General features: G+C 46.5%; 1 protein-coding gene across 4 annotated transcripts in view; it reads left to right on the top strand.

The window, feature by feature from the left end:
• The window catches only part of NRP2 (neuropilin 2), a 129,775-nt gene that overhangs the window by 43,697 nt on the left and 66,783 nt on the right, over window positions 1-19,295 (top strand). For all 4 annotated transcript variants that reach the window (XM_075001349.1, XM_075001348.1, XM_075001351.1 and 1 more), the window contains exons 3-7: window positions 4,659-4,840; window positions 10,513-10,743; window positions 11,755-11,910; window positions 13,469-13,638; window positions 15,981-16,136. In XM_075001349.1, coding sequence (XP_074857450.1) covers window positions 4,659-4,840; window positions 10,513-10,743; window positions 11,755-11,910; window positions 13,469-13,638; window positions 15,981-16,136 — 895 coding nt within the window. The remainder of the gene's footprint in view (window positions 1-4,658; window positions 4,841-10,512; window positions 10,744-11,754; window positions 11,911-13,468; window positions 13,639-15,980; window positions 16,137-19,295) is intronic.

Below are 19,295 nucleotides of genomic sequence, written 5' to 3'. Positions count from 1 at the left end.
GCTTTGTGAAAATTGGCTTTTAAACGTAAATATGCATAACACAGAGATGCTTTGAACCTCCTTCATCTGGCACCCTCAGCACCTGAGCAGTCCCAGGCAAGGGATGCTGCCGGACGAGGGGTGGTCAGTGCCCTTGGGGCTTCCCTCCTGTCCTCCAGCCACTTTCAAAACTTCCTGCTGGCTCTGTGGTTCCCTGGCCGCTCCTACCCCAGGCCTCCCCAGCAGCTCCCTGGCCTGCGGCTTCCCAGTCCCACAGCTCCCCAGCTGCAGTTCCCTGGCCACTCCCGCCCCTGCGGCCCTTCAGCTGACTTCCTGGCGGCTTGCTGGCCTGTGGCTTCTCAGCCCTGCAACTCCCTGGCTGGCTCCCAGCCCATGGTTCCCTGGCCAGCTTCCTGCCAGCTCCCTGGCTTCTCAGCCCCACTGCTCCCCGACCAGGTCCCCAGCCACTGGGGCCCCAGTGGTCACTGCTGGCTCTCCAGTCACTGGGCCCTGCTGGCTTTCGCTCCCCAGTTTTCCTCTTCCTCCTCCGGCGGGAGCTCAGCGGGGACTCTGACCCCAGCCCTGTTCTCTAGCGGGGGCTGTATCCCACTTCCCCACTATGTGTAGCAGGCCCGGTGGAGACTCAAGCTGTGGCACGGACTGGGCTGCCAGCCACTGTTATGGCCCCAGCCCCTGCCTCGTTAATGCAGGTCCTGCCCCAAACCCAGGTCTCTGGTTCTGCAACATCCATGGTCGGATGTTGTTAGATGAGAGAATTCCAGATTTCTGCACCTTAAATAACCTGTACATTTTATGTTACAATCTGCTGGATCAGTATTATCTGGTTGTGGTGCATGTATCATTCTTGTGTGTGATGTTAGAAATATAAAGTGAAAGTCTGTTTGTCGTTTTTAATGTGCTGATGAGAGGCATTATTGATGCAACCCCCATCACCCCCCCAAGCCTAAACAATTGGGTAATCAACTCAATGACTTGTAAACAACCTTGTTTATCCTGCAAATCTGAACAGTCCTAGGAAGACATGTGATAGCGCCATCTGGTATTGGGTTTCATTTTGATTTGGTGTTTTTTTCCATTGAAGGGGGTGGGGGTGGGATGCCAAACAAAGGATTCCCACCCTTGAGGAGCAGAGTCTATTTAACTAATGAGAAGCTATCAGCTCTTCGTCTTCTGTGTGGCCTGAGAAATGGCCTGGCAAAACCCAAAAGGATACAAAGAGGACTGGAGACCCAAGTCAGAGTAAAAGAGTTTGTCTCTGACTTGAAGATTATGCCTGAAATAAGAACAGCTCTTCAGGGTGAGAGTCTGTATGCAATCAGTTTCTTAATGAGTTAGAACTAGCTATGAGTTTTCATTTTAATTTAGTAACTTACTTTGATCTGTCTGTTTCCACTTCAACCACTTAAATCCTGCTGCTTGTACTTCATAAAAACTTCCTTGTTCACTTAACATGCCCCTTCCCTCTGCCACCTACTTCAATCCTATGTACTTGATTTGTCAGTTTTTACTGCAAATTTTTTTTGATCCTCTGTACTTACTAATGTGAGTCTGCATTGGAAATGAGATTGATCTGATGAAGTGGGTCTGTCCAACGAAAGCTCATCACCAAATAAATCATTTTGTTATTCTTCAAAGTGCTACATTTCTGCTGTTTTGTTTTGTTGGAGGACGGACTAACATAGCCACCTCTCTGTTATTGTCAGGCCCAGTGTAAATCCTTGTTATCTGGGGTGAACAACACTTCTGCAGATCTCTCTTTCAATGATAAAGGGGGCTTATCTGATAAGCTTTCCCAGATTCATGGGGATGGGGTGAGTTGTTCCCATTTGGGGGTTGGTTTCCTGGCTGCTGAACCCTAGAACTGTGTCTAGAACTGGAAGTGGGTTCAGTGTCTGTATTACTCCTCAGGGGGACAGTAATCCCAACTCCGTGCCTGGCCTGGGAGAGTCCAAAGGGTCTGGCCCAGCAGGACAGAGTGATGGGAAGTCCCAGAGAACAAGAAGTTGGACATCAGTGACATGATCAGCACACTAGGGAAGAATTTCTTGGAGACTCATTTGACCACACACACACACTCTTACATGGCATCTGCCCTAGTGCTGATCACAGTAGGGGGTCTGTATGTGATTAATTAGTCCACATTATCAGCGGTCACTTTTATGTCGCTTCTCTCAGCATTGTGTGCACCTGTGTAAATCCTTCCCTGATGTTGATTGTGTGAGTTACAGAGCCCAATTTCCAAACGCAAGCACCCAAACACCTTACCTGGGTGCATAAATGTCCAGTTAGGCCTTTCACGTGGAACTGGGAAACCTCTGAACCAAACAGTATGAAAATACAGGTTGCAGGCGCTTAACTTAGACCTAAATTTGCAGTCAATCCCCTAATATTTGCAGTTAGGGTTTCACTCGGTGCATTAGGAAGAGCTGATAGAGTGATGATAATGATTAATTATCCATCATCCATAGTCCTCAAAGTGCTTTACAAAGGTAAACACCATGATTCTGGTTTTACAGAGGGGGAAACTATCACCCAGCAGGCGCAAGGCAGAGCCAGGCATAAAACCTGGCTCTCAACAGTTCAAAGCAGCGCTCTGATCATGCTGTCCTTAATTGTTACAATGTCACATTTGGAAGGGTACACACGTTGAACTAAATGGCTACGTGGCCATGTTTGAGCATTCGCTGCTTGTGTAATTTTTGTACATGTACAGCCGTTTACTATTGGATGAACATGAAATAAATCAACATATAACTAAATGTATATATTTCCTTCAGGTTACTTCAAGCACTGTTGCATTTGATCAAAAACTAACTCAAAACTCAAAAACTAACTCTATTGAATTTGATCAAAAAGTAACAAAATCAGTAGTAAAGTAATTTGGATTCCACCTTTTACTTGGATGTGGTGCTGGATTATTCAATCAGTGGCCTTGGGACATTCTGTGTAGTTAATACAAGGTTGTGAGCATTCTGAAAGAAGTCAAAGCAGCAGCACCAGGATGTCCCTGCTAATGCTGAAAGATGGCTGCAGTGAACACATGTGCTCATATTGTTCCAGATAGCCTTGAGCCACTAAACTTAGGAGGTCAGATCCCAGGCTGATGTACACTGACACAGATGAGTTGGCACGAGCTGGGGATCTGCTTCTGGATATGAAACTGAATTGCCCAAGTTCTGAGGGAGTTTGCATTAGGAGTTTTGCGCGAGGCCTATCTCTGCTTTCCCTGGACTGAGTTGGTGGCATGTGCAGGTGTGTTAACAATCCTTAAATCGTTGGCCACGTGAATCATTGGCCAATCGGGGGATATGTATGAAGGCTTCAGGGTTGAGCACAAGATGTGATACCTCCACTCGCACATAGTACAGAGAGGTAGCTGTGTTAGTCTGTATTCTGACAAAGTAAAACAGCAGTCATGCAGCACTTTGAAGACCCTCTTCTGTCCCACGGAAGCTCATCACATAATGCATCATTTTGTTAATCTTTAAAGCGTTATATGACTGCTTTTTTGTTTCGTCCACTCCCACATGGTGGTCAGATGGATAACGAGAGAACTCATCTAAGCCAATCAAAGCGAGAGGGAAGGAAAACTGTGTATCGCATTAGAATGGGAACTCTTACAAGTAGTCTGGAGGAATGAACATTGATCTGGGACTTATGAGTTTTATTCCTGTCGCTGCCACTGCCCCCTTGTGTGCCCTTGGGCAAGTCATCTAGTGAGGGGCTTTCAAATCCCGTGGGACATGTGCTTCTAAATCACTTAGGTGCATTTGAAAATCCCATCTTTATCTCGCTGGCAAATTTGACATAGGGATAATGATAGGTACCTACTGTGCAGAATGCATGAGAGCGGATGATCATTTGACCAGGAAGCGATATCTGAGAGCTGAATATAACAAATAACTTAAACCAGAGAGCAAAAGTAAGGAATCGCAGCAAAGGAAACACAGTAGCTAGTTATGGAATGGGATTTAGATCTAAGAGCAAGGTTTCAATGGGGGAGGTGCTTGTTATAATTCATATTCTTATTTGTGTTGTGGGTAGCACCTACAGGCCTCAGCCCTATTGCACCAGAAGCTGTGTAAACTATAACAAGGATACAGCAAAGAGGTGGGAATACACAGAGAAGCAGTGAGGTTGTTATTAACAGGGGAATGAGCAGTGATCACAGAACACCAATTTTCCTAAGAACTGTCAAGTGTTTTGTGGGCACTATGGGACGGTGCCTCATGAAAAGAGAGGTAAAGGAGGATAGTGGCCTGGATGATTTTTATAGGAAGCTTGTCCTAAGTGGTAGCAGGGGAGATTGCATGACGACCACCTGTCCAGAAATTCAGCAAAGGAGTAGTAAAGTGCAACGCTCAGGGTGTGGAAGTGAATTGTATTTGTTTAGCAGATTTCAGGTTCTAAGTAGGATGGGTGTAGGCCATAAGAGACCTTAAGAATGAAAGCCAGTAGTTTGTGTTTACTGCAGAGGAAATGAAGAGATTCACGTGAGGGGATGCCGTGTTTGAAGCAAACAGGCAGGCAATGGTTCTGTGATGTGTATTGGCATGGGTCAGACGAGAAGAAGGGTGCATTGTGTTTGTGGCGTCCTTTCCGTAACATCACTCTTTGTCATGTGTCTCCTCTATCTCCTTTGCCTCTCTCATGGACAGATACGACTTTATCGAGATACGTGACGGTGACAGTGAGTCAGCAGACCTGCTGGGCAAGCACTGTGGGAACATTGCGCCTCCGACCATCATCTCCTCGGGCTCCTCACTCTACATTAAGTTCACCTCAGACTATGCACGGCAAGGTGCTGGCTTCTCTTTGCGCTATGAGATCTACAAGACAGGTCAGTGTCAAAGACAAACGTTGGACTGACAGTCCTATAGCCTCTGTCTTCCAAGCAGTTAACATGACAGAGCAAATCCAGTAAACCATGCTTTCCATAGGATTTTTAGTATTGGTTCAATACAAAGGGCTTTACTCTTTTTTCCCTTTTCAGTAAGTCTGTTTTATCACATTTCCAAGAAGGTAAAGATTTTAGTAGTGCATTATAGTGCTTTTTGAGTCGTATCTTGGCATGAAAAGCCAGTTTCCTCATTAAATTCTCTCACATTCCAGAACTACAAACACTGTATCTTTTCTTCATGGCATATATAGCGCTTGTTAAGTCAAGGCTAAGTGAAGATTGTCCCTCCTTTAGAACTGTGAAGGGCTCCTGTGGACGTACAACTTAGTCACTGATCAATGACTTTGTTTTCTCTTTCTGGAAGGCAAAGGTTTTTGTAATGGGTGGATTGCTGGTTTAAAGGGGGCTGCTGCTTGCAGTGTCACCAACCAAGTCAGGCAGGCGGCGGTTGAGTTCATGTAACAGGAACTATTCATAATTCTGTTCAGTATAAAACTATTCTGGAAGGAAGTAACAGCAGCTCTAAAGGCCTTTTTACGTCAGTTCTGTCTAAATATTTGTCCACACTGCATGCATGAGGAAAAAGTAGTCTCAAGAAAATACAAAAAACTCTGTGCGCGTGTGTGTGTGTGTGTGTGTGTGTGTGTGTGTGTGTAAGAGAGAGGACTTGAACATACCTCCACATATGGCAAAGTAATTTATGTTATTCAAGGGTGTGACAAAACAACCCCTCGGAGCAATGTAGATTATGTCTACACAGCAGCGTTATGTCACAATAAGCTATTCTGGAAGAGAGATTTCAAAATAACGCTGCTATGCACAAAATGCGTTGCAAAATAGCTGAGGGCTATTTTGAAATAGAGTGTCCAGACACAACAGAGCCTACTTTGAAATAGGGCCATTAGACACAGTGGGCGCGTCTACATTATCCTGCCCTTTCGAAAGGGGCATGCAAATACAGTGGATTGAAAATGCAAATAAGGTGCTAATTTGCATATTCACTTCATCGTTTGCATTACAACCACCACTTGCCGTTCCGGAAGTGCTGTTTTCGAAATGCAGAACAAGCCGTGTGGATGGGGTTCCTTCGAAAGGAAGGCCCTGCTTTTGAAAGCACCCTTCCTGAAAAGAATGAGGAAGAAGGGTGCTTTCAAAAGGGGGGCTTTCTTTCAAAGGAACCCTGTCTCCATGGCTGGTTTGCGTTTCGAAAACAGCACTTTCAAATGGCGAGCGGCCACCATTACGCAAATGGGGCACCGGATGTGCAAATTAGCATCTCATTTGCATGTTCAGCCCACACATTTGCATGCCCCTTTTGAAAGGGAGGGGCAGTGTAGACAAGGCCACTGTGGCTTATTTCGAAGTTGGCTGTATTCCCTGTCTACAGAGCCCCTTTTTGGAAGTATCTATTTCAAACTAGACACTCTTCCTCGACAAGGTTTTAAGCTGTTCGGTATTTCGAAATTATTTCCAAATAGCAGTTGCCTCGTGTAGACACTTGCAAACTTATTTCGAAAAAACAGCCGTTATTTTGAAACCACTTTGCTGTGTAGACACACCCTAAGTTATCCATCCTAAAGTGGGGACTGCACTATGTTGTCAGGAGAACTTCTCCCACTGACATACCTACCACCTCTCCTGGAGGTGGTTTTATTAGGCCAACGGGAGAGCTCTACCCATTGGTGTAACCCTTCTTCACTAGATGCACTACAGGAGTGCACCTGTACTACTTAGTGCTTCTTGTGTAGACTGGTTCGAGAGAAGTTGAGAGAGGGAGCAAGCTTGTACGCTCGGGGGGTGGAAGGGCATAACTATGTTTTGCACCAGGATACCTGTCACAGGCTCAGGCCTCGTGCCTGCCTTCCATTGCTAGAGTACTGGAAGAAAACGCATGTCCGTCACCTCATCAAGAGAATATGAAACAAATGGATGAATATATTGGAGAATCAAAAATAGATGCAGCATTGTGTGTTTTCTTTCCAGAATCTTAATGCAAGCTGATAAGTATTTTGTGGTTTTAGAGAGGCAGATGGTCTTAAAGAGGCAGAGGCGTACGTACAGACTTGGGTGCGGACGACTGGGTGCCTGGGGATGGAGACAGAAATGAAGCAGGGCTTCCTAACTTTAATTTAGAAGGGCTGAAGTGTGGATTAAAAAAAAAAAAATCCGTCCATGTGTCTGTCTGTTCCGGGGTGGCTTGTTAAATTGGAGAATATGAATTGGCAGCCATGGAGCGCGTCTGGCATGCAGCCGAGCCGTTCTTTTTCAATCGGGTGGAGGTGCAAATACGCACCAGCTAGCTCATGATACTGGTGTTTCAGTTAATGGTTAGGACATTAACTAATCCTGAGCGATATTCCCGGTAACTCTTTGCCTCCATGTGCTGACTAGGGATGTAAAACACCATTTAATTAGTTAACCCGTTAAATGTTAAGTTTAACCAGTTAACCGATTAAATGGTGGGGGTGGGGGTGCTGCAGCCGGGCTGGAGTGTCCCCGCATGCAGTGCTCCCAGGCCTGCCCATCTGCAGTGGACCAAGCAGGACAGCAGTGGCCCCCATCCATGGGGCAGGTGAGGGGCGCTGCTCTGTTTAACCATGAGCAGTAAGCCTCCTCTGTTAGGGTGAGGCTTACTGGTTAACCTCTCACATCCCTAGCGCGGACTGTTTCCATCCACACGTGGAACACCTTTTTTACGTGCACCGCCAACTGAAGCGCATAACCCAGCTGTGGGCGTGCTGCTAATCAGCTGGGCAGCCTTTGAATCCCTCCTGAGCAGGCCACAGGTACACCACTTATAGGGAATGCTGACCCTGGGGGCAAGTATCGGGAGGTAGCCGTGTTAGTCTGGATCTGTAACAGTAACGAAGGGTCCTGTGGCACCTTATAGACTAACAGAAAAGCTTTGAGCATGAGCTTTCGTGAGCACAGACTCACTTCATCAGATGACCCTGGGGGGTTTAGTTCACCTATCAGGACTGGCTGTTTTCTGGGGTTTGCGGAGGAAATGGTAAATGCTGGGGGGGCGGGGTTCAGGATGAATCTTTGCTCAGGAGGGGAAACGGTTGACTCAAATCAGGGCTGTCTCACCTCTCCCTTGTCCATAAGCCTTGGTCCTATCACGATCCCTCATCCCACATGCCCTTGTTATGAATCCCAGGCCCTGCATAGTCCAGCAGTGACCAAGATGAGCCATTGTGCCACTAGGCCGGTGGTAGGAGGTTCAGTGGGCAGGCAGTACGAAGCTCTCTCTCCAATGATTATGAGCCAGGGAGGGGCTAAAGTCATGGGGAAAGGACACCAAGGAGGGAAAGGAACTAGGGGATGGGAAAATCAGGCCCCAATAAGGGTGTCCCAAGTTGGGCCCGCAGAATCATGCTTTTGAAAAGGTTGACCCCATGGCACACATGGTACCAAGGAAACTCTGCTGCCAGGTACATCCTGGCTTAGTTCTTATTTCTTTCACTACCTGGTGGAGTTTTTAAAGCTTCTTTTCATTTTTAAAACTGAAAGAGTAGCAAACGAAGCAAACTCTGAAACCCATTCCAAAGAAAAAAGAAAAATGACCCACTCCCCTTAATGTAGGAGTCCTTGTATAGCCATGCCACTGGGGCCTTCTAGAAGAGATCTGTCCAAACCAATGCCCTCGCTCCAAATGCTTTTATCCTCCGGGAGAGATCAGATCTGAACTTTGACCCTGGCCATCTCTGCCTCTGGGGCATTACAGTGTGAGCAGTTTGTCAGGGCTGTTTTTAAGGGGTTGCTTTTTATATGCGGAATTGATCTCCCAGGCTTGTGAACAGGAGCATTCAATACATATTGCTGAGATAAACAAGATTTTCATTTATTATTTGCAGGTTACTTTTAAAACCAGTCATTGTTTGCTGGTTACAGTCAAGCTATTGACAAAGATACTAACTGCTACAAGTGACTCAAATGAGGAAATCGTTGCTATCTAACAGTATCACAGTTACATTTCTGTGCAGTCCCTAGAGGACATTTCCTGACAGTCGACATCTGGTTTATTGAATATTTCTGAGCTTTCCTTCTCAGCTTGGAGTGTGTATTAGGTTCTTCTTAAATCTAGCTGCCTCTATTTGATCAGGAGTAAATACTTTCTTATCCTTGATCACTGAGTTGTCTTGTGATTTGTGCTTCTCTTGAATTTCTCTCTGCGTGATCACACCAGAGAAGCTAGCTGATCTGCTCTAGTCAGTTAAGAGTTCCTCTAACATTGCTCCAGCTCGGGATACTTCAGTACCAGTGGTCCAGCTGTTATCGTAAGTTTCCCTCCTATCCTGCATAGGTTAGTGCAGATCTGAATAACAAGTCCCCAGTTGACCCCAAGTTGACTTGCACTAACTGGGTGAGTGGGAGTAGCGAATTTACAGAGAAGCACAGCCTCCCTATGAGACAAAAGTGAATGTTACAGTCCTGGAGATAAAGGCCTCTCTTAACACCCTCTTACCCTTCTGATGGCTCACAGGCTGGAGATTTCCATTGTCCATTGTCCAGCCTCAAAAGAGCAGTGGTTCTAAAGCAGTCATGGTATGAATAGGACACAAACTCCCCTTCCCCGCCCCCCTCCCACCACCCTGAGGCACCTTGGATCTGTGAGAAAAAGGAGGCACTTCCCTGGCTGTGATAGAGGCCAGCGTCAAGGTCAGCAGTATATAAGTGGCAACATTGTGTGCCTTCTTGGCAACCCCAGAGTCGTCCTCAAGAATAGAAATAACTAACATTTCTGGTGCAGACCGCCGAATGAGAAAGAGAGCTCTGTTTCTCCAGTCAGCTGCATCAGTCTCACAGTCGGTAATTTTCCCTTCGCTAGTAATTGTCCGTATGATGGTTTCACAATGCTTTACAGTCTGCATTGAAGTAAGCCTTATAACACCATTGTTTGTAGGTAAATGTTGTTATCCCTATTTTGCTAATAGGGAAACCGAGACACAGAAAGTTTAAGTGACTTGCCCAAGGCCTTGCAGGAAGTCTGTGTCAGAGCCCTGGAAAGACTCCAGATCGCATGACCGTTGAGAGGAAATTTTAGCGTCGCTATGATGGTGCTATATTTTAAAATAGATAGACACAAAATGAGCAGGCCATAGAGATCTCTTTCCATTCCTTTTTCCTCCCTGACGGTGGGAAATGATTCCTTCAGAAAGTTCCCCAAACATAGCCAAAGAGAGCTAATTCTTTCATCTGGCCATATGTGTGCGTTATCCCTTGTGCCCATTTCTCCCACTGCCTCTCCATAGTAAGTTGAGGGAACAAGTACATTATTTACAGCCCATATCAATTAGGCCAGGATGCACTAGCCAGTGAGAATCTGCTGAGCTGACCCTGAACATGGTGAGTCCAGGTCCATTGTTGGTGTTGTTGTGTCACAAGAACAGTTGCATCTTGGGGTCTTCACATCACAGTGCCAGCTCAGAAGAGTCTGTGCTCCAAAAGCCCATCTGGTAGATGGAGGGAATGGGGTGAAAATGAACAGCAAAAGTTGTCCTTGTGCCTGACCCACTACTGTTGTTGCTGTGGAGAAGATTGCCTAGCACACACGAAGGTGAGAGTGATCCACGCTACAGCCTTCACATCTCCTGTCTCTACCATTGCAGGCTCTGAAGACTGTTCGAGAAACTTCACCAGCTCCAATGGCACTATTGAGTCCCCCGGGTTCCCCGATAAGTATCCCCACAACTTGGACTGCACTTTCACCATCATGGCCAAGCCAAAGATGGAAATCATCCTTCAGTTTCTGACCTTTGACTTAGAGCATGACCCACTGCAAGTTGGAGAGGGAGACTGCAAATATGATTGGCTGGACATCTGGGATGGCATCCCTCAAGGTAGGCACTGGGGTGATGCGTCGCCAGCGCTTTTGAATATGTCTGTGCCATTAAATAGTCATAAGTGGTGAGTCTGAAAAATTCCATAGGGGGCAGGGCTCATCGGTACTCTGCAGCACCAAACAAATGCCAGATCCTGTTGGCCTTCTCTCAGCCATTAAATCCAGTGATGATACAAATTCCTTCTCTCCCCAGAAATGAACGACACGGTATATGTTTATCCCCATGAATTGTCAGCATAGACTTCATATTACAATTTGAACCTCTCTCATCCGGCATAGAACAAGAGAATTTGCCGGACCACAGGAGGTCAATATTGTCTAGCACATTACCAACACTTTCACAGCTTACCAGAGTCTTAAAAGACGTTTAGGGGTAAATTACAGCTAAATAACAGCCCGGAACACTGAGAGCCAGGGCTGGTGGCTGGAAGCAAACTTTACGGGACTGCAGGAGATTTGTCCACACCCATGCTAAGTGGTTGTCTGGGTAACTAAAATCATGCTGGATTATGGATGTTGCTGGATGAGAGAGTTCAGGACCAGAGAGGTTCACCCTGTACTGACAAACCTACACCTTTCATTTTCTAATGGTATCATTGGATCATTTGAGCTAGAGATGAAAAATATCTTCTGATCACTGAGTCTGTCTCCCTGCAAGTAAAGAATAAAGACTGCTCCATAAAGGATGTATCAGATATTATAAATAATATATGCATTAGTAATGTGAGTAGACTGATAACACAGAAATGCACTAGAAATGTGGGAAGATAGACCCACAAATGTGCATTAGATTGTTACTACGCTTGTTCTACTGCTCTTCTTGTAAAAAGATAAGTGACAGAAACTAAACAATCAAAAATGCCTTCATTTCATCCTGACTGATGCTGCTGGGTTGATTACTACTCTGTATCTACTACCAAGGTGTTCTTGGCAAGCAGAGCTGACAATAAGTAAAGACTAATGAGTCCAATCAAAAGGCTGGAGCTACTTTCTGTCCTTTCTTTTGCAGTTGGCCCTTTGATAGGCAGGTACTGCGGCACTAAAACTCCTTCCGAGATACGCTCAGCTACTGGCATTCTCTCACTGACCTTCCACACCGATCTGGCGGTGGCTAAAGATGGCTTCTCTGCCCGCTACTACTTGGTAAAGCAGGAGATCCCAGAGAGTAAGTTGGAAATTTTACAGTCAAGCTCGTTTCTGGTACTCGTGCAGTCATTTGAGGTGGGTTTTTTTTTTTAACTGAATTCCCTGAAGTGTTTCCATCACTCAGAGTGTCTGTGTATGCAAGCATTTGTATGAGAGAGCTGGGATGAGTGTTTTCAAGAGGTTGTTTTCCCAGACAGCAGTAAAGAGAGAAGAGAAACGAGATATATTTTAGCTTTTGCATGGAAACTATAGTTAATGATGAATTGCAATTTCCATCTTAGTCTTATTCTTTTTCTTGTTCCTTATGCTCTCATGCTCCTTTTGGGCTGAAACTCTCCATGCCTGGTATCTATGCAAATGAGTTTTGGAAAATGTGGGCAACATTGGTGCAACCATATTATTGATGGGTGGAAAAGTACTGTTTTCCCAAAAATACACTTTCCCAAAATGCCAGTTGCAATTTTGTGGTTGTCTAGTTCAAAAATGCCTGAAGCTCAAACCTGGTCTTGTTTTGTTAGCCTTTGTTAAGGAAGGGGAAAGTATTTGATGTGATGAAAATAAGTTCTCCTCTTCTAAAATTATGAGCATTTAAACCCAGCACATTCGCACACGCATGTGTGGCAATTTTACTTCATTTATTTCTGTTCATGGCATCCTTCACCTAAGACCACTGTCAAACCTTTCACTGTGATGTCATTTTACAACAGAAAATAGTTTCAGGATATTCCCCTCATAAGTTTCAAGCCTCACCCTCCAAAAGGAAAGAAAAGAATAGAAAGCCCTCAAGTTGAGAACCCCTGACTTAGAGCAGTTTAGTATACTGGACGTGCACAGTCAAGGTCTGCTGTGCTAAGGATATTTGTATTATGACTGCCTCTGGGCATTTCATTTGGTGTGTTGCAGGCCAGGTCTACATTACCTGGAAGAGTGACTGACCTCAGGGTCGATCTTCCAGCCTTTGATTTTGCACCCTGGTGGAGATGCATAAAACCAACCTGTTGGGATTGGCAGTCAACCCCTGTGCTCCTCGCTATTGCAAGGAGTAAGGCAGGTCAATGGGAAAAACATTCTCGTCAAACTTCCTTAGTGAGGGTGGCCAGGAAGGCCAATAACAGATGAGTTGCTTCTAGCTACACAATTGCTGGCGCTAGAATTGTGCATCTACAATCAATTTACCTGCCTAGTGTAGATCAAGCCTCAGTTAGGAATGCCTGAGTGATGGATGCTTCAGTTAGGAGAACTTCAGCTTTTCATTTTTACTCCCTCCCCTGTTCCCCTGTGTTTTTTGTCCCCTTCTTATTCCCTGCTTTTAAAACCAGGGAAATTAAACGTACACACAATGTACAAATCCCGCTCTCAAGTCAACGCGTAAAGAGTTAGCGTCAAACCCCATCCTCTCCTTCATGTGGCACAATTTTTGCATTGGATATGTACAAAGCTATTTATGCATAAATCCGATCATCTTGCCAGACATGTGGGTTTGATCTAGGATGCTGGAGAGTAGTTCGTGGCTTACTTCCAGCTGGGAAAGAAAGATGCTGAATTTGTAAACTTGCCTGTGTGTGTGCATACTCCAGACTTCCAGTGCAACGTTCCTTTGGGGATGGAATCCGGCAGGGTCTCCAATGAACAGATCAGTGCCTCCTCCACCTACTCTGATGGGAGGTGGACCCCACAGCAGAGCCGGCTAAACAGTGATGACAACGGATGGACCCCCAACGTGGACTCCAACAGGGAGTACCTCCAGGTTTGTAAGAGCTTCCTGGGGAGGAAGAGGAAACAGAGCACTAAGCTATCGGGGTTGAATATTTATGTCTTAATTTCATTAAGACTTTTGACACTGTCCTACCTGACAAATTAAGTGAACTAGGGAAACATGGACTAAATGGAAAATACTGTAGGTTGAGCACAAGTACTTGGTCTGGGCCTAGTCACCGTGTTCATGAATGGGTTGGATCAGGAAGCCGAGAGTGTGCTTGTGCAGTTTTCTGAAGGGGATTGCAAGCGTTTTGTACTACAGGGTTAGAACTTAAAACAACCTTGACAAAACGGAGAATTGGTCTGAAATCAACAACATGAAATTCGATAAAGACACAGAGGAAGGCAAAATCAAACGCACAACACCAAAGTGGGCAGTAACCGGGCTGTGGAAGTACTGAAAAGGATTTGGGGGCTTATCATGTATCATAAATTAAATTATAAGCCAACAATTTGATGCAGCTGTGAATAGTGCTACTCTCATTCTGGGGTGTATTACAAGAAGTATCATATGTAAGATGTTGCTCCAGTCAGCACTGGGGAGAGTTCAGCTGCAAACGGTTAGCAGTTTGGGACTCCACACTCCAATAAGGATGTGGACGAATTAGAGGGAGAGGCCAGAGGCGAGCGATGACAATCATAAAAGGTATAGAAAACCTGACCTGTGAAGAGAGGTTACAAAAAGTGGATTGGTTCAGCCTTGAGAAAAGAAGATTAAATATGTTAAGTGCTGTTATAAAGAGGACAGTGATCAATAGTTTTCCATGTCTGCAGAAGGTAGGCCAAGAAATAATCCATTTAATCTGCAGTAAGAGAGACTTAGGTTAGATATTATAAAACCCTTTTAACTTCTGCAGATAGTTACGTACCAGAGTAAGTTGTCAAGGGAAGTTGAAGAGAATCTCCATCCTTGGAGGTTTTTAGGAACACGTTAGACCAACATCTTGCAGAGATGGTCTGGATTATTTGGTTCCACCTGGCCCTGTTGCATCATGCGGGGCTTGACTAGATGACCTCTCATGGTCTCTTCCAGCTCTACATGTCTATGATTCTGTGATTCATGTGCTGAAGAGATGGGGGAATTGGGACTATAATACTAGGCTTAACAATGGTTTTGTGTTGCCAGGCAGCTGCTGCAATGTGCAGTGTGAAATTGACCCCTGGACTGCTTTTGTCAAAAGCACACTCTGCTAGAGACCCAGCCAGCGCTGTGTTCTTAGTGAGTGCTGACAGGACATGCTGGCCCTGGCTGGCACCATTGTGCGGTCCTTGTAACCGACCCCGGCAGCGCCACACTGTGCAAAAGCGTCTCTGCTAGACGCAAAGCCAGCGTTGGCAGAGCCCCACCGTTGCATTCCAAACCTTCCGCTTTTCTCCCACCTCCAGTCTGAGCCACGTTGACTGGCACACTGCTGAACTGACTCTTGAAAAATCATAAGGCTTGTGGAACATTTCATTGCCTTTTGGTCAGGCAGAGGTTGAGCGGCTGCTTAGGGAAGTCAGAAGGACTCTGCCTTTGTGAAAGGAGCCAGCCCTTGCTGCTGGCCTGCTAACATTCCAGCACAAGTCTTGACTTGACCGTACGCTCCCTCAATAGACTCTCTAGAGCAGCGGTGAGCAACCTGTGGCCTGTGAGACATTTTGTTTACCCTTGTCCATGCACAGAGTCACTGCTGTCCCCTGGAAGTATAAAATTGCTGCAAAACTGTGGCGCGGGGTACGTTTTTTTTTCCCCTCTGGAGCATATTGAGTTTAGTGGTCTGAAAATCAACCCTGACACAGTACTGCTGAGTTTCCAAACCTGTGTGACCGTCCCGCAGGGCATTCAGGTGACAGCAGTGGCAAAAGTCACAGCTGTGTCTTCCTGCTCTAACAAAAGAAAATGAGACATTAGCGCCTCAAGGGGAATAAATCAACAAAGCTTTAGTCAAGCTCCACCCCCTGGCCCTTAAGTAGCACTTTAAAGACTAGTAAAATGGTTTATTAGGTGAGCTTTCGTGTTGGTCTGAAGAAGTGGGTCTGTCCCACGAAAGCTCCCTTGGCCCTTAGTTTTTTTTTAAACTGAGGGAATAATCCAGTCCATTGTGGTATAAGCCATGCACCTATGGGGGGTGAGTCACTGTCCCATGTAGTGGCACCTAGACTACTTACAAAGGGAAAAAAGGAGTCTCCACAGCCTTAGCTGAGAGGCAGCTGGCTTTTAGCTCAGACTGTAGAGGCTCCTGCAATAAGCTCCAGAAGTCCCAGGCTCGAGCCTGCCTCATGGCAGTTGCAATGGTATCACATTTTGTTCCTTGTCTTCTTTGCACTCTCACGTCACCCCCTGCTCAGGTGGACCTCCGTTTCCTGACCATCTTGACAGCCATTGCTACCCAGGGCGCCATCTCCAGAGAAACGCAGAACGGCTACTACGTCCGCTCCTACAAGCTGGAGGTCAGCACCAATGGTGAGGATTGGATGATGTACCGGCATGGTAAAAACCATAAGGTAAATTCTTCGTTGCGTAACCGCTGCACACTGGCCATTGGTGGGGGAGCGCGAGGGAAAAGGCGGGACTCCATTTCACTGACTTAGGGCTTTGTTTGCTGAGGGCTGTTTTGCTGAGCCGCCGGGTCAGAGCTGACAGGCTGCGTGGGGAGTTCTCCAGAAATGATTTCTCTCATCGACAGAGTGATGAGAAGACGCTGTTCCTTGGAAAACCTGGCTGCTGTTGTGCCTTGCTCAGTGGCGAGAGCCTGCAGTGTGTTCTTTGACTGCAAATGAAGGAGAAAATGCTTTTCACAGCCTGTGTTTTGCCATACAAGATTCATTGAGCATTTATGGCTGGAGCCCCATCACCATGCTGGGTTAACAATCACAAAACCACATGAAACTGCAATTCAGGAGTTACTGAGGCCTGGAAATGAAAGGGCACAAATCCTAAGAGGGGATCACTGTGTCCTAGAGAATAAAGCGAACAATAAATAACAAGGAGCAATTCAGTTTGTCAGGCGTATGGGATCTGCAATAGCAATCACAGTTGCCAGGGCTTCTTGGGCCTGCCATTGCTGGCGCTCCAGGAGGGGAGGAGCGGGGAGGTGGGTCGTGTGTAGTATGGATGTTTGACCCCTGGAGATCTTTTTGAGCCTCTGGCTGCACCATGCGTGCACAATGAAGGGAACGCTCGTGGGGTGCTGTGTTTTTGAGAATGGATAGAGGAGCAGCTGGCTGCAAAGCGGTCAGATGTACATAAAACAGAAGTGGCGTTAAGTAGGTGCAGCATTGTAATTCGCCTGGGGTTTTACAGGTGCCCTTTAATTAAAGGAACTTCTGAAATGACCCTTAGGGCAGGTCTGCACTAGGCAGGTAAGTTGATTGTAGATACGCAATTCTAGCTACAGCAGTTGTGTAGCCAGAATCAACTTATCTGCAGTCGACTTACCTGGCCATCCTCACTGAGGGAGGTTGATGAGCAAAACTCGCACACTGATCTCCATTACTCCTTGTGATATTGAGAAGTACAGGGGTTGACTACTGACTCCAGAGAGTTCCATTTTCCGTTTTTTGACTAGGCACAGGAAATCGAACTCCGGAGGATCGACCCTGACCAAGTCGATCTTCTGCATCCTCTAGATGTACCCTTAGCGCTCTGTAGTGGTTGGCGCTGAAGTTGGCTGCCCCATTGGCTTTCCCCTAGCGGATTGTATAAATGTGCACTGAGGGGCACAGGAGCACTTGTTTCCCACACAAGCATTGCATCAGCACAAGCTGTTGTGTTACATTCCCTGCTGAGGATTGGGCACAAAGCTGAAATGAAGGTGAAGTTCCTTCACTCTGCCTTTATTTTTTTTTTTTTTGCCTGAGTGAGGCTCTCAGCCCTCCATTGGCAGATCCACTGCTGGCATGAAACCCTCTGCCTCTGCTTTGCAGCCATCCGTCCAATCGTTTTGTTTCCTTGTGGTCTCACCTACCCCACAACTGTCTTTCAGCATGTGTCTGAGCTTCAAACAAACTGTCCAAAGGGTTTATTTGGGCCCATTACTGTTGTGTTCGAGCACCTCACACTGGTATATTTATCCCCAGAACATCCCTGGTGAGGTCTGAGAGGGAATTGAGGCACAGACAGGCTAAGTGACTTGCCCAGGTCACACACAAAGTCTGTGGCGGAACAGAGAACTAACCACAGGGCTCTTGAATCCTGCAATAATGCCCTAACCTTCAGCCCACCCTTCCTCTGAAAGCTCACTGCAAATCAGCTAGCTCCTCTGGATTCACACTGCAGTCATGAAACTCCACGTTTCCTGGAGACGAACCTGAGCCAGACTCCAGATCCAAACACTTTTGGGCAAATTGGATCCAGATCTGCACATGGTGGGTAGGGCCCATCTCTAGGATGTGACATGATTCCAGTATAAAACTGTGCAGAGCGTGTTGCTGCCTCCGAGCTGGGCCCAGGTTGTCTCAGAAAGCTCCTAGGCCTGAGGAGACCTCTTGGTGAGCGTTGGTTGAGTTTCCAGAGCACAACAAAACATGCGAGCGGGGGAGTTTGAAGTTTCATTGGGACTGTTTTTGTACGCCATACAGGCCAAACGACTGTTAGAAAGAGGTGCCGTGTAAAACCAGCTTGGGCCGGCTGGGGCTTCACTTGATTTGCAAGCCAGTGTCCCTTTCAGTGTGAAGCAGAGTTAGGATATGTCTGTGCTTGCCAGGTCAAAGCGTCCGTCTCCCGGAGTTCCATTTCACACATCTGGTAAAGACGTGTGAAATCGATCTCTCTGGGGTCGGCAGTTGACCCCCTCTGCTCCTGCTGTCGTGAGGCGCAAGGGAGGTCGACGGGAGAAACACTCCCGGCAACCTCACTCAGTGAGGACAGAGCTAACAGTTCACTGCAGGTATGTTGATTCGAGCTATGCAATTGTTGTATCTAGAATTGAGTATCTGCAGTTGACTGTAAGGTCTAGTGTAGACCACGCCTAGAAGGTGATTTTTGTCCCCTCTGAATTTATCCTTCCTTCCCATTTGACTCTGAAAACACAAGACCAGATCCTCAGCTGATGTCAAACAGGGTAGCAGGCCTGGTTAGACCTAAGTTGTTCTACGCTAGCTGAAGGTCTAGTCCACAAAGCGAAAGGTGCCAGATTTTCAGCCAGTGTCACTCAGCTTAGCTGCCCAGGAGTCAGTGGAGCTGTGTCCGGTGACACCAGCTGACGAGCTGTCCCCTTTGTATTTAGAAAGACAGTTCAGCTATGCAGCCTCCTTCAAGCCTATTCTCTCCCTTGGCTTTCAAAAATCAGTCTCTCCCTCTTGATTGCTTTATGCTCATTCCACTCTCTCTCTCTCTCCTTTAAGCTGGGCTCAAGTTAGCACACACCTCCCGAGGCTGGTGGAGAAGTAATTGCTTTCTGTTGACCTGCCTACCCTGAAATCCGGGTGACTGGTTTATTCCCCTTCAACGTTCAGCCTCCAACAGCAGCAGGATGAGTGCGAAACCTTCTGATCTGAGTCGCCTGCACGTCCCAGAGCCCTGCAGCGCAGCTCTGTGCACGGAGCACCAGCGAGCTGGCCGTGCTTCCCCCTTCGCGTTAATCGCTGCTGCTTTTTCATTAGGAAACCTCCCAGATGTCTGTATTTAATGTGCAGATTCCACACTGCTCTGGGTGCGTCAGT

The sequence above is a fragment of the Carettochelys insculpta genome, chromosome 8 (genome assembly GCF_033958435.1).
Source record: "Carettochelys insculpta isolate YL-2023 chromosome 8, ASM3395843v1, whole genome shotgun sequence".
Classification (NCBI taxonomy): Eukaryota; Metazoa; Chordata; order Testudines; family Carettochelyidae; genus Carettochelys; species Carettochelys insculpta.
The sequence above is the reverse complement of the archived record's forward strand: the minus strand, read 5'-3'. Positions and strand labels throughout refer to the sequence as shown.